At 35.9% G+C, this 14,775-nt stretch overlaps 1 protein-coding gene across 2 annotated transcripts in view; it reads left to right on the forward strand.

Moving 5' to 3' along the window:
- The window catches only part of LOC139979473 (cytosolic carboxypeptidase 6-like), an 82,490-nt gene that overhangs the window by 43,139 nt on the left and 24,576 nt on the right, over positions 1 to 14,775 (forward strand). For both annotated transcript variants that reach the window (XM_071990316.1, XM_071990307.1), the window contains exons 7-8: positions 6,529 to 6,618; positions 8,275 to 8,389. In XM_071990316.1, coding sequence (XP_071846417.1) covers positions 6,529 to 6,618; positions 8,275 to 8,389 — 205 coding nt within the window. The remainder of the gene's footprint in view (positions 1 to 6,528; positions 6,619 to 8,274; positions 8,390 to 14,775) is intronic.

The following is a 14,775-nucleotide window of genomic DNA, read 5'->3' on the forward strand; positions in this document are numbered from 1 at the left end:
AATCCATGCATGGGCTTGTGTTGCATTATTTTTGTTGTTGTAATGGAATGGAAGCACAGAGGCATGGGAGGGGCAAATTTGTCTGGGAGTGGAAGATGAGGAGGGATCAGAGGAATTTTAAAATGTCAAAATTGTAAATCTGCTGAGCATTCTGTGGACACATTTGCTTGACTTGTTTTCCTTGTTTGATGAAGCTCTCTTCATATTTCCGTTTTTGTTTTAAATTATAGCTTTTAGCCATATTTTGCATGATTATCAGGCTCAATCTGAGGTAGATGAGTACAATTTGTTACGAAAGCAATTTTGAAGTTTCACCATTTTGTTATTGAAGCTATATTCTAGGTAACATTATCTGCTAACTTCTCAGTAACGATAGAAATCGTGGATACCTCTAATACTTGGTGTGTTCCATTCATAACATTGCTTACAATACCCCTATTGTTTTTGGTGGAGGTGTGTATAGCCACGTACAGTAGACTGACCTGTGTTTATCATGCCATAGTGTTATTGTAACAGCTAGTTCTGGTTATACTAACAAGCAGAAGTCTAGTGCATTGAAGTCATCAAAACCTCAGTGCATTTTGCATTCTGGTCAAGTTTCACCACTTTGTTATTCAAGCTATATTCTAGGTAACAGCATCTGTTAACTCCTCAGTTCCTTGTAAGGCATCTTACATATTGTAGGGAAGAGAGAGTTGCTCTCCATGCTATCCCATCCAATCCCATCCAATCCCATCCCATCCCAGCCCACCCCAGCCTATCCCACCACAGCACATGGCATCACACCACTATTTGTGATATATATACAAGTTTTTTTGTGATTCCAACCAGTTCAATACCCTGCTTTCATCACAAGAGACACTTGACCTTGATAATGAACAAAGTTTGCCTGGACTGAACTTAATATTCAACTCATAGGTTTTTGAAACTTTTGAATCATTATGGTGCCTCGGTAAAAAAGACAAATTAGGGGAAGCATGAACGACTCATTTGAAGGATGAAGGAATGCTAATGGCACAGGTACCTACCCCACCTGTCACAAACATGAATAAACTCTTCAATTTGTTTGCCTTTTATGTAGCCTCTTAAATTGTTAATAATGCAGCAGTTATGCAAAGATACCCTTGGGGCAATTTTCTGGCTGGCTTGTAGAAGATAAAGAATAAGGTTGAAATTAATTGATTATGAATTCATCCCATGATGACTACATAGGTATGGCTATGTATTATAATGGGACAGTTCTGTGTGCACTTGTAGTATAGCACTTAGGTCAGTGTACTAAAGTTATAATCAGCGTTTTAGTGAGTTTTGCGATCATGTGACTCCATTCAAACGATTCTTTCTGCTGTACTAAACTGTGATTGGTCCATGTTACTTCTCAAACAGAAACTCTATAGAGGTGTCAATTTGGGACCAAAATAGAAAGGAAAATATCTGTTGCATCTGATTTAGATTTGACAGACTTGAAGGAAACTTGTTGCATGTCTCCTTAAATTTTGTAGTTTGTTATTTTCAGTAAATCTGGCCCATTTCATTGAAATTTTCCGCTTTTGTCTATTACAAAATTGAATAAATTCCTTTTTATTCAGGCCTTTTGTTAGTTTGCAGTTGTATGTTTTGTCTTTGTGAAATGTCTTAGGTTTGCTCTTCTGGAAATGATATAAATGTATTATTATTATTGTTCTTCTTCTTCTTCGTCTACTTATTATTATACTTATGTTTGTTATTGTTATTTATTATAACTATTGTCTTGGTTCTTGTTGTTGTTCTTCTTATAATTATGATTATTTTTCATGTTATTATTCTTACTTTTGTTGTTATGGTTATTGTTCTTGTATTTGTGATTGTGGTGGTGGCAATGATGCAGTTTGGTGATTTAAGCTGGGAAAAAACTCCATAGGCCTATTAAGCAATGCAGTGATTTTCTACTCTCTACAAAAAGTATTAATTTGGAACTTGAACAAAGTAGAGAAGCTTGGCTGCCATGTACCCATGAACTTATTATAACATGTAAGAAATGGAATTGAATAACAATAACTCTAGGTTTAATAATAGGCTTGACCAAGGTATTGTAGTATTCAGCCATTTCTTCGATCTGCACAAATATAATGTTTGTCAATATTTTACCAATAATTCTTCTAATTTGTAGTTAATTAGTGCTGTTTCATGTTTGTATATGAAATTCATCTCCAACTGCCACTGTTTTACTGTGCAGCCTTATCTATTCCTTAATATATAACTCTATAACCACACCCTCCAATCACCACATATAAAACTATATAAAAACTACCTGATTTATTATCTCCATGTACTTATCTTTCTTTGACCTGAAGTCCTGGCATCTTGTCTTATATTTCATGTAAAGAGGTAGTGCTATTACAAACGATATTTTGCTGACAAATTGTATACTGAACAAATATACACCGATCAGGGGACCTGATCCTCCTCGATCTGTGCCTATTACAGGGACCTAATTGCAGGGTGTGATCGGAGTTTCCACCACAGATCTCAGGGTTCAACACCGTGCTTGTTTGCAAGTGTAAACAGGGTTATAGTTGGATTGAAATCGATCATTTTAAGCCATCCAAGAGACATCAGTTTATGCTGAAAAAAGAAGGATAATAACAGCATGTTACCTATCTCTATGTTAGGAACATGTTATTTTTAAAAGGGATGTGATTTCTGTTTCAGGGAATTATTTTCATTCTGATATTTGTAATTGCAATGTCAGCTCTGTAATTTAAGGTTTGGAGTATGACATGGTTGAATTAGTTACAAGGTTGATCTGTGTTGGTTTACTCTGTGCAGTCATTTTTATTTTCTGTTGTGGTGGTTCTTCTCTTGGTCCACAGGTCAACATGAAGGTAGTAATATCATTAAGGTACTGTGCATTGCATTTAGTAGTCTTCACATTTCAGTCTTTTGAAACCTAAAATTTTTCAACTGTTTTTAATTTGTAGTAAAGCATTTTAGGAACAGAGGAACTGGGTATGACCATGGCTAATAAAAACCTAATTAGCATTTAACATATTGTTCTAAACCAGATTCTTTAAACTTCCAGTGGTGAAATTTTAACTGTTTTTAATTTGCAATAAAGCATTTAGGAACAGAGGAACAGGGTATGACCATGGCTAATTACAACCTAATGAGCATTAAAGTAATAGTTCTAAACCAGATTCTTTAAACTTCCTGTGGTGAGAATGGAATAACCCATTTATGCATCCAGCCATTCTCTATTGATTCAAAAGCATGAGCGAGTTAATTGTCTATGTTTCTGATTTAAGAAGCTAGCTAGTTTTGTCTCCTCAGGAGTAAGAGTGTTTGGATTGAAGGAAATCTTATGATATTATTTGTCATCCTACTTTAGTACCCTTTTTTAATTTTCTGGTCCATTTGCACATCATGAAGACCAAACAATTTGGCTAATTAAACCTTAAGAAGGACCTCTCAATGGATACCCAAAACTGTGGCTCGGTAATGGTACTTTTAGTTCATCATGAGCCCTAAAATTATGAAGGGTTTAATCCATTCCACTAAGTTCTGATAAGATATTCCTTTTCTTGCAACTCTAAATGTGTCATATGGTCTAAATGTGTTTAAATTGCTGAATTTTTAACACTTGACAACATATTTACAATGACTGTGCTACTTTTAAATTTGGATGACCACAATACAAAGTACAAAAAAAAAAAAAAAATAATAACTTGACCACATTTGGTAATGGAACGAGATAATGTGTTCGAACTGTTTTGTTTTTGGTATTTTAATCAGATTTAGAACAATTTGGCAGAACTGATATCAAATCTTAGTGAAGTATTATACCTCTTCAAAGACAAATATTTCCTTAAAATTCACAGGAAAAGCCAAATTCCCATCAACAATATTGACATAATAGAAAGCTTGAGTTAGGTTTTAAAAAAAAAAAACTCCAGTGTGAGGTCTAGGCTACACATTAACTGCATTATTGTACATGAATTTTACATGTACCTCGGCAGTGAGGTATAGTGAAGGAATGAAGAAATAAAAGCATAACTTTTTCAATGGTCCCTTATAATTGCTAGTTTCCTTTATATGCAGGTTTCTTAGGGCTTTTTTTTTTGGAAGGTACCATTAAATTACAGAGACTGCACTACTGCCCCCTTTCACTCCATACTCCATCCATTGTCTTAGTCACCAACAATATCTCATATTTATGAAACAAAGCATTATTAAATTAATTTCACGTCAAAGCTTACAACTGCTTTTTACTCACAAAATAAAACATCAAATAAGATCCCACACCATGCCCACCCCCCTCCCCACAATAAAAAGACAAAAAAAGAAAAGAATATTAATACATGGTTGAATTTTAAGAGTATTTTCAAGTATGTTACTCATTTTGAAGAGTATGTTACTCATACTCAAGAGTATGTTACTCAAGTATGTTACTCATATTGAATATGCCTCGTTTCTTTTTTCTCATCATTGTCCTATTTCACGACAAATGCTGCATCATTGTGTTTAAACTTTAGATATTTAGCTCAGATATAATCAGTAAAACAATACAAAATCTTGCCCATTTTAATTCCAATTCTCAACATCTCTCTCTCCCATTCTGTATCAGCCTCGCGTATCCTTGTAATTCCATCCCTTCTCAGCCGCTGCCAAAATTCTGCTACCCAGCTGGCTTGTTAGGTGTCTTTTTGGCTTTATCTTTTCTAGTTTTCTTTCTTTTTTTCCCCTTCTTCTTCTCGTCGGAATATTTTCTCCGCCAAACGCTCGAAGGGATGAATTTGTGGCGTTTTGTTCACCTTGGGATGCAAACTTCCCCTTATTGTTATGCTTCAATTCACCTTAACATTTGATTTGCACATTTTTCCCCTCCAATGAATTAATCAAATCGGGCCTTCCACCTGTCTGACTCGCATCCTTCTCTTGTCAATGTTTCTGCCCGTGACCTTTGACCTTGGCCAATACCTTTCTGCATGTCTGCGCGCGCCACTTTCTTTTAGAGGGAGAAAAACTGTAGAAAATTGCAAAACAACCTTTCCCCGTAGCTTTGGCATCATGTCTAGTAGGAGAGAATTTCTTACTCATCTCGACCAAAAAAAAATAATAATAATAATCAAAGAAGAAGATGAAGAAGAAGAAAAAAAATCAATGCCTCATCTTTTGCCTCACGTTTGTGGTTCGGTAATTAAGTTAAGGCTTACCAAACACATTAAGGTGGGAGAAAAGGACACCGCTTTGTAGGGATGGGTAAGAATATTTTGGTAGTACAGGTTAATATCATTGGTAAAAATTTCACATTGATATTCTTTGCATTGTTGCAGTCTTTTTCTTTTTTCCTCTTTTGGGAAAGTTTTATGAAAAGAATTGATAGTAAGCTTTTGAATAATCAATGCTTTTATTTCTCACCTGCTGTGGTATCAACCAATGGGAACGAAATTACAGTATGAAATTCCATCAACTTACTTGGTTGCATCCAGATGTAGATTGTTTTAGTTTTTTGGGGGGGTTCTTGTTTTTTCTTTTTGGCAAGGCTGACATTTCCAGAACAGACAAACTCTGTTGAAAAGGTGTTCAAATTTTCAGCACAGCTCTATGTTGCATGTATGGCCTTGTAGGAGAAAAATGTCTGTAGACAGGTTTACTTTTGAACAAGTGTATTGTTTTTTCATTTAAGAATTGATGATTTTTTGAAACCTTTTCACACCAGGTGCACAGCAATATTGCATTGATATGGTGGAGCCTTAAGTTTTGTGGATGTGTATTGTGATTATCGTGAAGGTAGATTGAAAAAAAAAAAAAGTGTCGTTAATTATATTATCTTGTGGAAATATTTGAATGCCGGGAATTGCCCTTGGATTACGCGTAGATGAATATTTGTGATGCCTTTTTTCGAAATTCTATAAAATATATCGGTAAATTGTGTCTTGGAAACTATTTGTCGTAAATTCACAACTTCATCAGTTTCACCTTAAGCTGTCTGCACACTGCTCTGCAGATTATAAACTAAACAAGTAGGGCTTACTGTGACTGGCAGACAGTAGAGTGCGATGGTTCACAAAAAAAATCACATAAAAACAAAAAACATACAAAAAGCTGCACAATTTGTTAGAAATCTAAAAACAATAACAGGTGGGAAGTGGTTGTTCACAGGAAAACAGTCACTGTGTGTGTTAATATCAGTCATTCAGTATCAGGGGTTTACTTGTAAGAATATTGATCCCCATGACAACAGAAACCGTGACAACCGAAACCATGACAACCGAAACTGGGTCACAATGGTTGAGTTAAGTCCAGGTTGCATTCATTCAGGAGGGATGAGTGTGACAGGGCTTTGTACCTCTTTATTTCATTTTAAAGCAGTTGTTTGGGTTTGGTTTGCAAATTTCCAACAATTTTGCCAAATTAAAATTGCAATAACTGATAACACTATAAACAAATGTATGGTTTTATCAGTTTATCACATACTTTTGTTTTGTAATTCTAATAATTAATTAAGTTACTATCCAGTTCAATCTCAGAGTTTTTGGTTTCTTGCAGATAATATTGACGACCAAGTCAAGAAGAGAGTCATTTTCATCACGGCTCGAGTCCATCCAGGAGAATCGCCAGCATCTTTCGTTTGTCAAGGTAAGAACAACTTCAGAAAACCAAAAACAGATGCATTTTGAATTTAAGGAATGAGAAGAGGGTTTCTCAAGTTATGATCTCAAGCTTTTAAACAATTCCATGCTTATTTAAGCTTCCTGAAACAATATCAGGACTCTGTAACAGTGTTGGAGAGGGTGGAGGTGGATGGACGCCTTGGGGAGGGAGGTTCTGTGATTTGAAAGAAAACAGAGAAAAAACATGGCCGTCTTGAGTAGATGCCAAACTAAATATGACAATACATCGAATGAACTCTATTTCCTCAATTACTGATGGTAGTTCAGACTCAGAATAATATGAGAATGAAAACAAAGACTTCAGCAGAGGGTCATTGCCCACATTTGTTTAACACCAAAATATCCAACGGAGATGAAAAAGGACCTGGTTGATGACGTCATCTCACTCATGATTACGACTCTTTTGGAATCGGATGAGTGAAAGTAGCGTGTTTATTTATATATCAACACCACCAGCAATAGATATATGCAACAATTATCCGGTTTTGGATTGCACGTAATTTGAACTCGGATCCAATCTTGCAATCCTGGCAGAATTCAATCTCGCCAACCAATTGTGAGAAGCCACAGATAACATGTTTCTTTAGTTTGGTATGTCTCGACGCAATCTCCATCAGAGATCAGATTATTGCTTTTCATTATGATCTTGAGTGTCTGATGCAGGTTACTTGTGATTAAATCTTATCTTGCAGTCCGATCCAGTCTAGCAATCAGATCACGGGAAGACAAAGATTGTATGTTCGTTACAGTATATCATGATGCCATCTCCATCAGTGATCGGATCACTACTTGTGGTGATCCATCATGAGTGTCTGATGCCATCAGATCTTATCTCACAGTCTGATCCAGTCTTGCAATCAGATCACAGGAAAGCAAATATTGTATGTTCGTTACAGTATATCATGATGCCATCACACTGAGTGATCAGATCACTACTTGTGGTGATCTATCTTGAGTGTCTGATGCAGGTTACTTGTGATCAGATCTTATCTCGCAGCCTGATCCAGCCTCGCAATCAGATCAATGGAAGGCAAAGATTGTATGTTCGTTACAGTATATCATGATGCCATCACACTGAGTGATCAGATCACTAATTGTGGTGATCTATCTTGAGTGTCTGATGCAGGTTAATTGTGATAAGATCTTATCTCGCAGTCAGATCATGGGAAGGCAAAGATTGTATGTTCGTTACAGTATATCATGATGCCATCACACTAAGTGATCAGATCACTACTTGTTGTGATCTATCTTGAGTGTCTAATGCAGGATACTTGTGATCAGATCTTATCTCGCAGTCCGATCCAGCCTCACAATCAGATCATTGGAAGGCAAAGATTGTATGTTCATTAACATGATACAATCTCCCACTCATAGTGCCTATTAATTATGTATTCTAGTTATTGTGATGATCTTGGGTTTTTTGCACTGCATGGTCCCTGTAATCAGGTCCTCACTCAATCAGATCCCGAGAAACCAAAGTTATTTAAAGATAAAGTTTATTGCGCACAATATCACAGTCTGTTGACAATGATCCAGAGATAACCCTGCAGTTTATGTTATGTTATACCAATACACAATCCCATGTGGACAAATTTTAATATTCTATCCCTTTTCATGGCAGGATTAATAGATTTCCTGATCAGCCCTCATCCAGTGGCTAAAGTCCTCAGGGATCATATTATATTCAAGATAGTACCAATGTTAAACCCAGATGGAGTATACCTTGGCAATTATAGGTAAGTTTATTCTAAAAAAAAGGGGGGGGGTTGGGGGCCTGTTCAGGTATTGCTTAAGGCAAGGTCAGCTATTATCTAACTTGTTTGTTATCGTGCATCCATTATCAATACAAGTGGCAGCTGGTCTTTGGGTTAACAATGTTACATATTATGCTACAAAAATACAGGAATAATACAATACTTTGTGATATATTCTTCAAGTAAGTCACATCAGATGATTAGTACTTAGTACAATAAAACAAGATGCATATTGAGTGTATATAAGTATATATAAATATGTAATATATACATATATATACATATATAGGTACATATATATATATATATATATATATGTTCAAAGTATCTCTTTCGAAATCTGGCTTTAGGAATCACAAATGAGTTTCGAGTTGGTTAGCATCATGTTTGATCTCTAGAGTAAGGCAAAGTATGTCACCAAACACAGAACTAGTATTGTTCGATACAGGTGACAAACGCCTACAGTGGAATTACCACCTTCCTTACCGGTTTAGAACCTCTGGACATACAATCAGCGTCCATGGCCTAGTTGGTTAGGGTGTCCGCGTACAAAGCGGGAGGCCTGGGTTGGAATCCCGGTGGAGGCTGGAAGTTTTTTCACTGTTCTTGATTTTCCAACCCATTACGATTTTCATTTATATATATATATGTATATATATATATATATATATATATATACATACATATATATATATATATATATATATATATATACACACACACACATATATATGCATTCTAACATTTCATCATTTATTACCACGTCATATAACGTTTGCGCATGTGTCTTACCGATTTTAGTGTATATAATGTATACACAACGACTTGGTTGCCGCTCTAACAGCTATAAAAATGTCTCTCATTCCAATACAGAACTTTTGGTATCCGACTAATGTAGTGTCAGTGTTAGAACCATTTTCATGGATTCATGCATTTACTTGTCAGTAATTATATGCTTGTTCTGCAGTGCAACATTCAGTCCTAGCAATGTTTGATCATTGCGTATAATAGCAAATTTGTAAGTTATTATTATTTTACGATTGCCAAAGTATTTGTCATTTCTTCAAACATATTTCATGAAGAAACATTTGTTTTGACTGTATTTCTGCAATGTAAAATGACAGTGATGACATCATAACGGTAACCAAATCATTGCAAGATGAGCTATGCAATTTATCGACTACAAAAGAAAGAGTTGACTATCAGTCATAGGCCTAGGAGGCGGGGGGCTGGGGAGGCTGCAGCCCCCCCAACCAAATATGTTTGTGAAAATTCGGGCAATATACTGAGAATTTTTTGGGCACCTACTGAAAGAAAAATAAATTGCAATGTGTTTTTCAATGGTTAAACTTTTATTATTATGATCATTATGATTGTAACAACTTCCCCCAAAATGATAACCAATATAGAAGGGTAATAACACTGCAATTGATTGTATGTTATTGGCATGTGATGTAATAACCGATGCATGCCTATATGATATACATGATAAACATGTTCAAAAATTTGGGGTATATTTTTCGGGCAAGTCGTTACAGCCCCCCCAAATCAAATTGGGCTCCTACGCCTATGCTATCAATTACCATCCAAGACCTAGTGCTCTTCTCCAGTAGGAGGACTCATCTGTTTAATACCTTGTCCTTCTAATTTGCATATATAATGTGGGTGGAATGTTTTATTGCTGTCCAGTGATTACCTAATCGTCAGCTGATTGATGGCACGACAAGAAACCCATCAAAGTCGTCATATGAAAAAGTTTGTCAGTTTATACTTGACTGAGTAACGCGTAGGGGTATTGTATTAGAGTTGAATATATTAGTAGTACTGAGAGACAAACCAACTGCTTTATCATTGCTGTCACATTGTCAAACTAATTGTGTTTATTACCTTCTAGTTGAATTATGAGCATACCCATCTTATTATCATGGTTAATTCCTAGTTTGAAGTAGTGAAGCAGATGCACGCGCCAGCCATGTCCTACAATATGCCCCCCCCCCCCCACGCACAAAGAGCTAAGAATAATGATTTTCTTTATAAGAGATATATTTTTCAATGGTCCTTCATAGACTAATTCCTTGTTCACATTTGAGAACGTAAGGAGGATCGGGATCTTATATTCCCTCGAGGAGAAAATAAAGCTGATCCTGAAGGCATACACTTTTGATAACAGTTGGTTGATCAGACTTAAGACTAATAGAGTCCCATCACTCTATCCTAATTAGTGCTTTTACACTAGATCAGATCCCCTGATGTTATGAGAGGATCATCTCTCCATGGGGGAAAACATATGCATAGATCCAGACGCATTTACACTTGAGTCGTACTCTGATCCTCCCCAGCTATTCTGGAAAAGTATCATGTGCAGCCGTATGTATACTCCAAAACTACAATGTCATGGTGTATATAGCCTTAGGGTGACAATACTATGCTTTGTACGGCCCACATGCACTCTGTCTATGTAGGAATTAGCACATCCATGATACAGGACCGGACTTTCACACGAGAATGCATGTGAATATAATGAGGTCACGAGATATCTCGGGTCACTGTTGATGCGGGAGTGTTTACATTGCAAGATTGATCTTGACGTCTGGATCAGATCCTGGTCTCTGCCAGCATCAAAATAGGGGGATCAGATCCGGATCTAAACTGCGTTTACAATACAGCCATGATCTGTAATCCGGGTCTAGTGTAAAGCACTCTATGTTGAAGTGACCAGGGCGAGTAACAAGAGATCTCGGGTTGCCATAGAGTTCACGCTACTATCTAGATCCCCTTGGCTAGGTTTGGATCCTCCCAAAAAGGAGATCAAGATGGCCAGGTCTGATCCTGAGTACATGAGCGTTCGCACTATGACATGATCACCCTTACGGTATCAGATCTCTGATGCATTCTTATATGTGAACATGTGGGATTCTCACTGAGATAATATTCATGCATTAAATGAGTACCTCTCTATCTATTTAAAGAGATCTATGTGGTTACAATCTAATGACTGTTCAATTTTAGGAAGCAGGGAATAATTTAGTGCTCAACTTTTGCGTAGAAGTTTTTTGAAGTTTCTGAATTTTGAATCTTTATAAAATACTATGATTCCTGTGTAAAAAAAAACCAAGAAATTTGCTAGATATCTTTTGACTTGTATAACAATTTGATCATGTTGTATAGCATGTTGCGATGAGATGCTGGATAAATAATCCCCTGGGGAGGTATTAACTGTTTAGTAAAACATGAATAAAGTTGTGTCGTATAAAAATGAAATGTAATGCAATTGTTGCCAAGTAATGCCAACAATAAAATTGCAGTTGGTCAAAGTGAAACACCTCTTGCAATCTCTCTCTTCCTTGTGAACGTTAATAAGAAAGTAACACTCCTGCAATCCGATTCTATTAATTTCATATTAATATTATAAACGCATGACAGATTATTCTCATAACATTTTTTTCCCATATCATTATTTGAAGCAGAACTTGATCTACTTAAAGTAGTACATATTTTGGTACCCCCCTCCCCCCCAAAAAAAACGAAAGAAAGAAAAATGCAATTTTTTTTTCAAGTGGTATCCAGCAACATAGCTGTCGTTTTTTAACTCATATGGTGGTTCTCTCTTGCAATCCATGACTGGATTATATTGACATATGATTGGCTGTACCGACAAAAGTACAACTGGTATTTACTATTCAAATTCCACAGAGCTTTGTGAACTATCAGTCTAAATGCCACACTTTGTTCAGATAATATGTGAAACTTATTACGGTAGTTTTAGGGATTTTTATCAAATGACTTTGAGCTTTTCACAAGTGGAAATGAATTTGGTATATATGTTTACCCTTTCTATTATCTGTGTTCCTTTCGTTTTGTTTCCTATTTGTATTTGTAATTTTTTTTTTTTTTTTTTTGCCGTTTTGTATTCATCTCGCACCACCAAAAGTTTATCTGCCACAGTTGTACTTTTTTTTCCCCCCAAAAAATAATGACGTTTTCTTTTCTTTTTTTCTTTTTTGTTTTTAACAACAAATTTGCTTTACTGTCAAATAAATGATATATTTGTGATTACTATTGAAGAAAATGCCCTGAGGTTACCACTGCACTTAGTAGTGTGTCCTTGACAGTTATACAGCTGTACGCTAATGTCTCAGGGTCTTTTTCATTCTTTTTCTATTTTGTTAGATGATTTGTTGATATTTTTATCATTTTTATTTGAAGGAAAAGAGAAACTTTATTTGTGCATTCAATTTGAGAAATTTTACGTCAGTGTTATTTTCCTTCTCCCCTGCTTTCCACCTGTTGCTGTATCTATTAGCTCTTTTTTTCTTTCCCAGTCATTGCGAAGAAAATTTTTGCTTTAGCAATTTAACATCTTGCAAAGTACTTTAAGCATACCATGATATCCTTCTTTAGTTTATCTGCATTTAATGATTTCATTTAATAGTTTGCATTTTTTCAGAAAAATCAACTTTATTTTGTTTGAAAAATTAATTAATATGTTTGTGAACAAAATTCACCACTGACATTATTTCTTATGAGGCAACAATTTTTACAACATGTGTTTAACCTAGAACTAGTTAATTTGCAAACAGAGGTAATTCTACTAGACAAATATTGTTATTTTCTTGCACAAGCAATGACAAGGCAAACTAGAACTGCATTTGCCTACAAATACCCAGTATTGTGCGTGGAGTGCTTGCAGTATTAGGAAGAACTTTTCGGTTGTTCATGGTGTTAATTTTTGGGCGGACAACACACCAGGGAGTATGGTAATGTACGTATCTACAAAGTGAGGGCGCTTGTGAGCGCCGTGACAGGCTCAGAATAAGTTGGTTACGCAGCTAGCCTCTGAAACTGCAAATGTACAGAGACTATATGAAACTTTAAGTTTCAACATCTATTCTCTTGGCCAGTAATGCCAATATTGAAGCGTGCACATGCACTACAGTATAAAAAATGGATTAATTCTATGGTCAATAGAGATTCAATGAAAAACTGCATCTCAGTACACTCAGTATCTCTTTCCCTAACTAGCAATTTTTGATGTACTATAAACCTATATTGCCTACCCGGGTAAACCATACATTATTCTTCCAGCCAATGAATCACAGTGGGTGGTATGTGATGTCATTACAGTAAATGTTCTTCAAAAGCTTTACATTTTCCTAAGATAATCTTCTTGTTGATTTGATATCCTTGACATGTCATACATTTGAAATGTTTGTTTCAATAGCTGTCAAATGTTTGCACTTGTTAGAATTTCATCCAAATTGCAATTTATTTTGGGAAAAATATGACTTCCTCTCTGAACAAGCGAGTAAAATACTAAACAGAAATCTGACAACACAAACATTTACAGTTCAATTGCCATGATGACACCACTTTTTTGTTGCCAGATGCATTAATTAAATATCACCAAATTTTCAAATATTCATATCTTTACAAATGTAAAATGGCAATGGTATAAAGGATAGGATTTTGACCTTAAGATGTAGAATATTTAAAGCATTGTTTTAAAGCAAATAAACTCCATCCATAGGAATATTGCTTTGAACTTAGTTTAAATCAGACCCCTTGGAGGAAGATACATTACCAGGCCTCATCCCACAAGAGGTGGGGGTCGGGAGTGGGGAAGGTTAAACCATAAACAAAGGTACACACCTTGGGTTTGCCTGGATCTGGGTGAAATCCCGTGCCCTCTCCCTTCCAGAGGGATGACTATACTTTAAGTGTACCTTTCCATACGCAATGTACTTGTTAATTTCAGTTAAAGGCATTGAAGACTCGCCCCAAACCTTGTGCCGCGCTCTGAAAAAGTTAACTTTCCATTGCTTGCAAATGATATTTTCTTCTTGTCGGTACAAAATGCAGACAGTATTGAAACGTGATACCTTGTTATCTTTTATCTAGACCTGAGATGTCCAGCGCTGCTATATACACTGTGTTGTGGGTATTGACCAGAGCTGTATGTATTACCGACGGTAGCAAGCTGTGTGTGTATTTTCTGGGATCGATGGTGGTGTCTAAAACTTCTGTTACACCTCATTCGAAACGAGGTCAGATTACCAGCATGAGACGTTTCTTTGTGCGCGAGTCTTCACACCCTTTATATTACAGACAGACAGACATGGATGGACGGACAGACAGATTAGGGTTCATTTATAAACTATGTTTGTTTCTGCAGACTAGGATCATATAAGTAATTCAACATGATGTATGATAGTTTTGTAATTAATTCTAACCAAAGTACATAATAATTCCTAACGAGTAACATGCTTTAATAAACTTGGCTAAGTCTACTGAAGAATAGGAATGCCATTAGGTTTGATGACTTAATGAAATTTAAACAACAACAAGTACCAGTTCATGGACCAATTGTG

Source organism: Apostichopus japonicus, chromosome 2 (genome assembly GCF_037975245.1).
Source record: "Apostichopus japonicus isolate 1M-3 chromosome 2, ASM3797524v1, whole genome shotgun sequence".
NCBI classification, from domain to species: Eukaryota; Metazoa; Echinodermata; class Holothuroidea; order Aspidochirotida; family Stichopodidae; genus Apostichopus; species Apostichopus japonicus.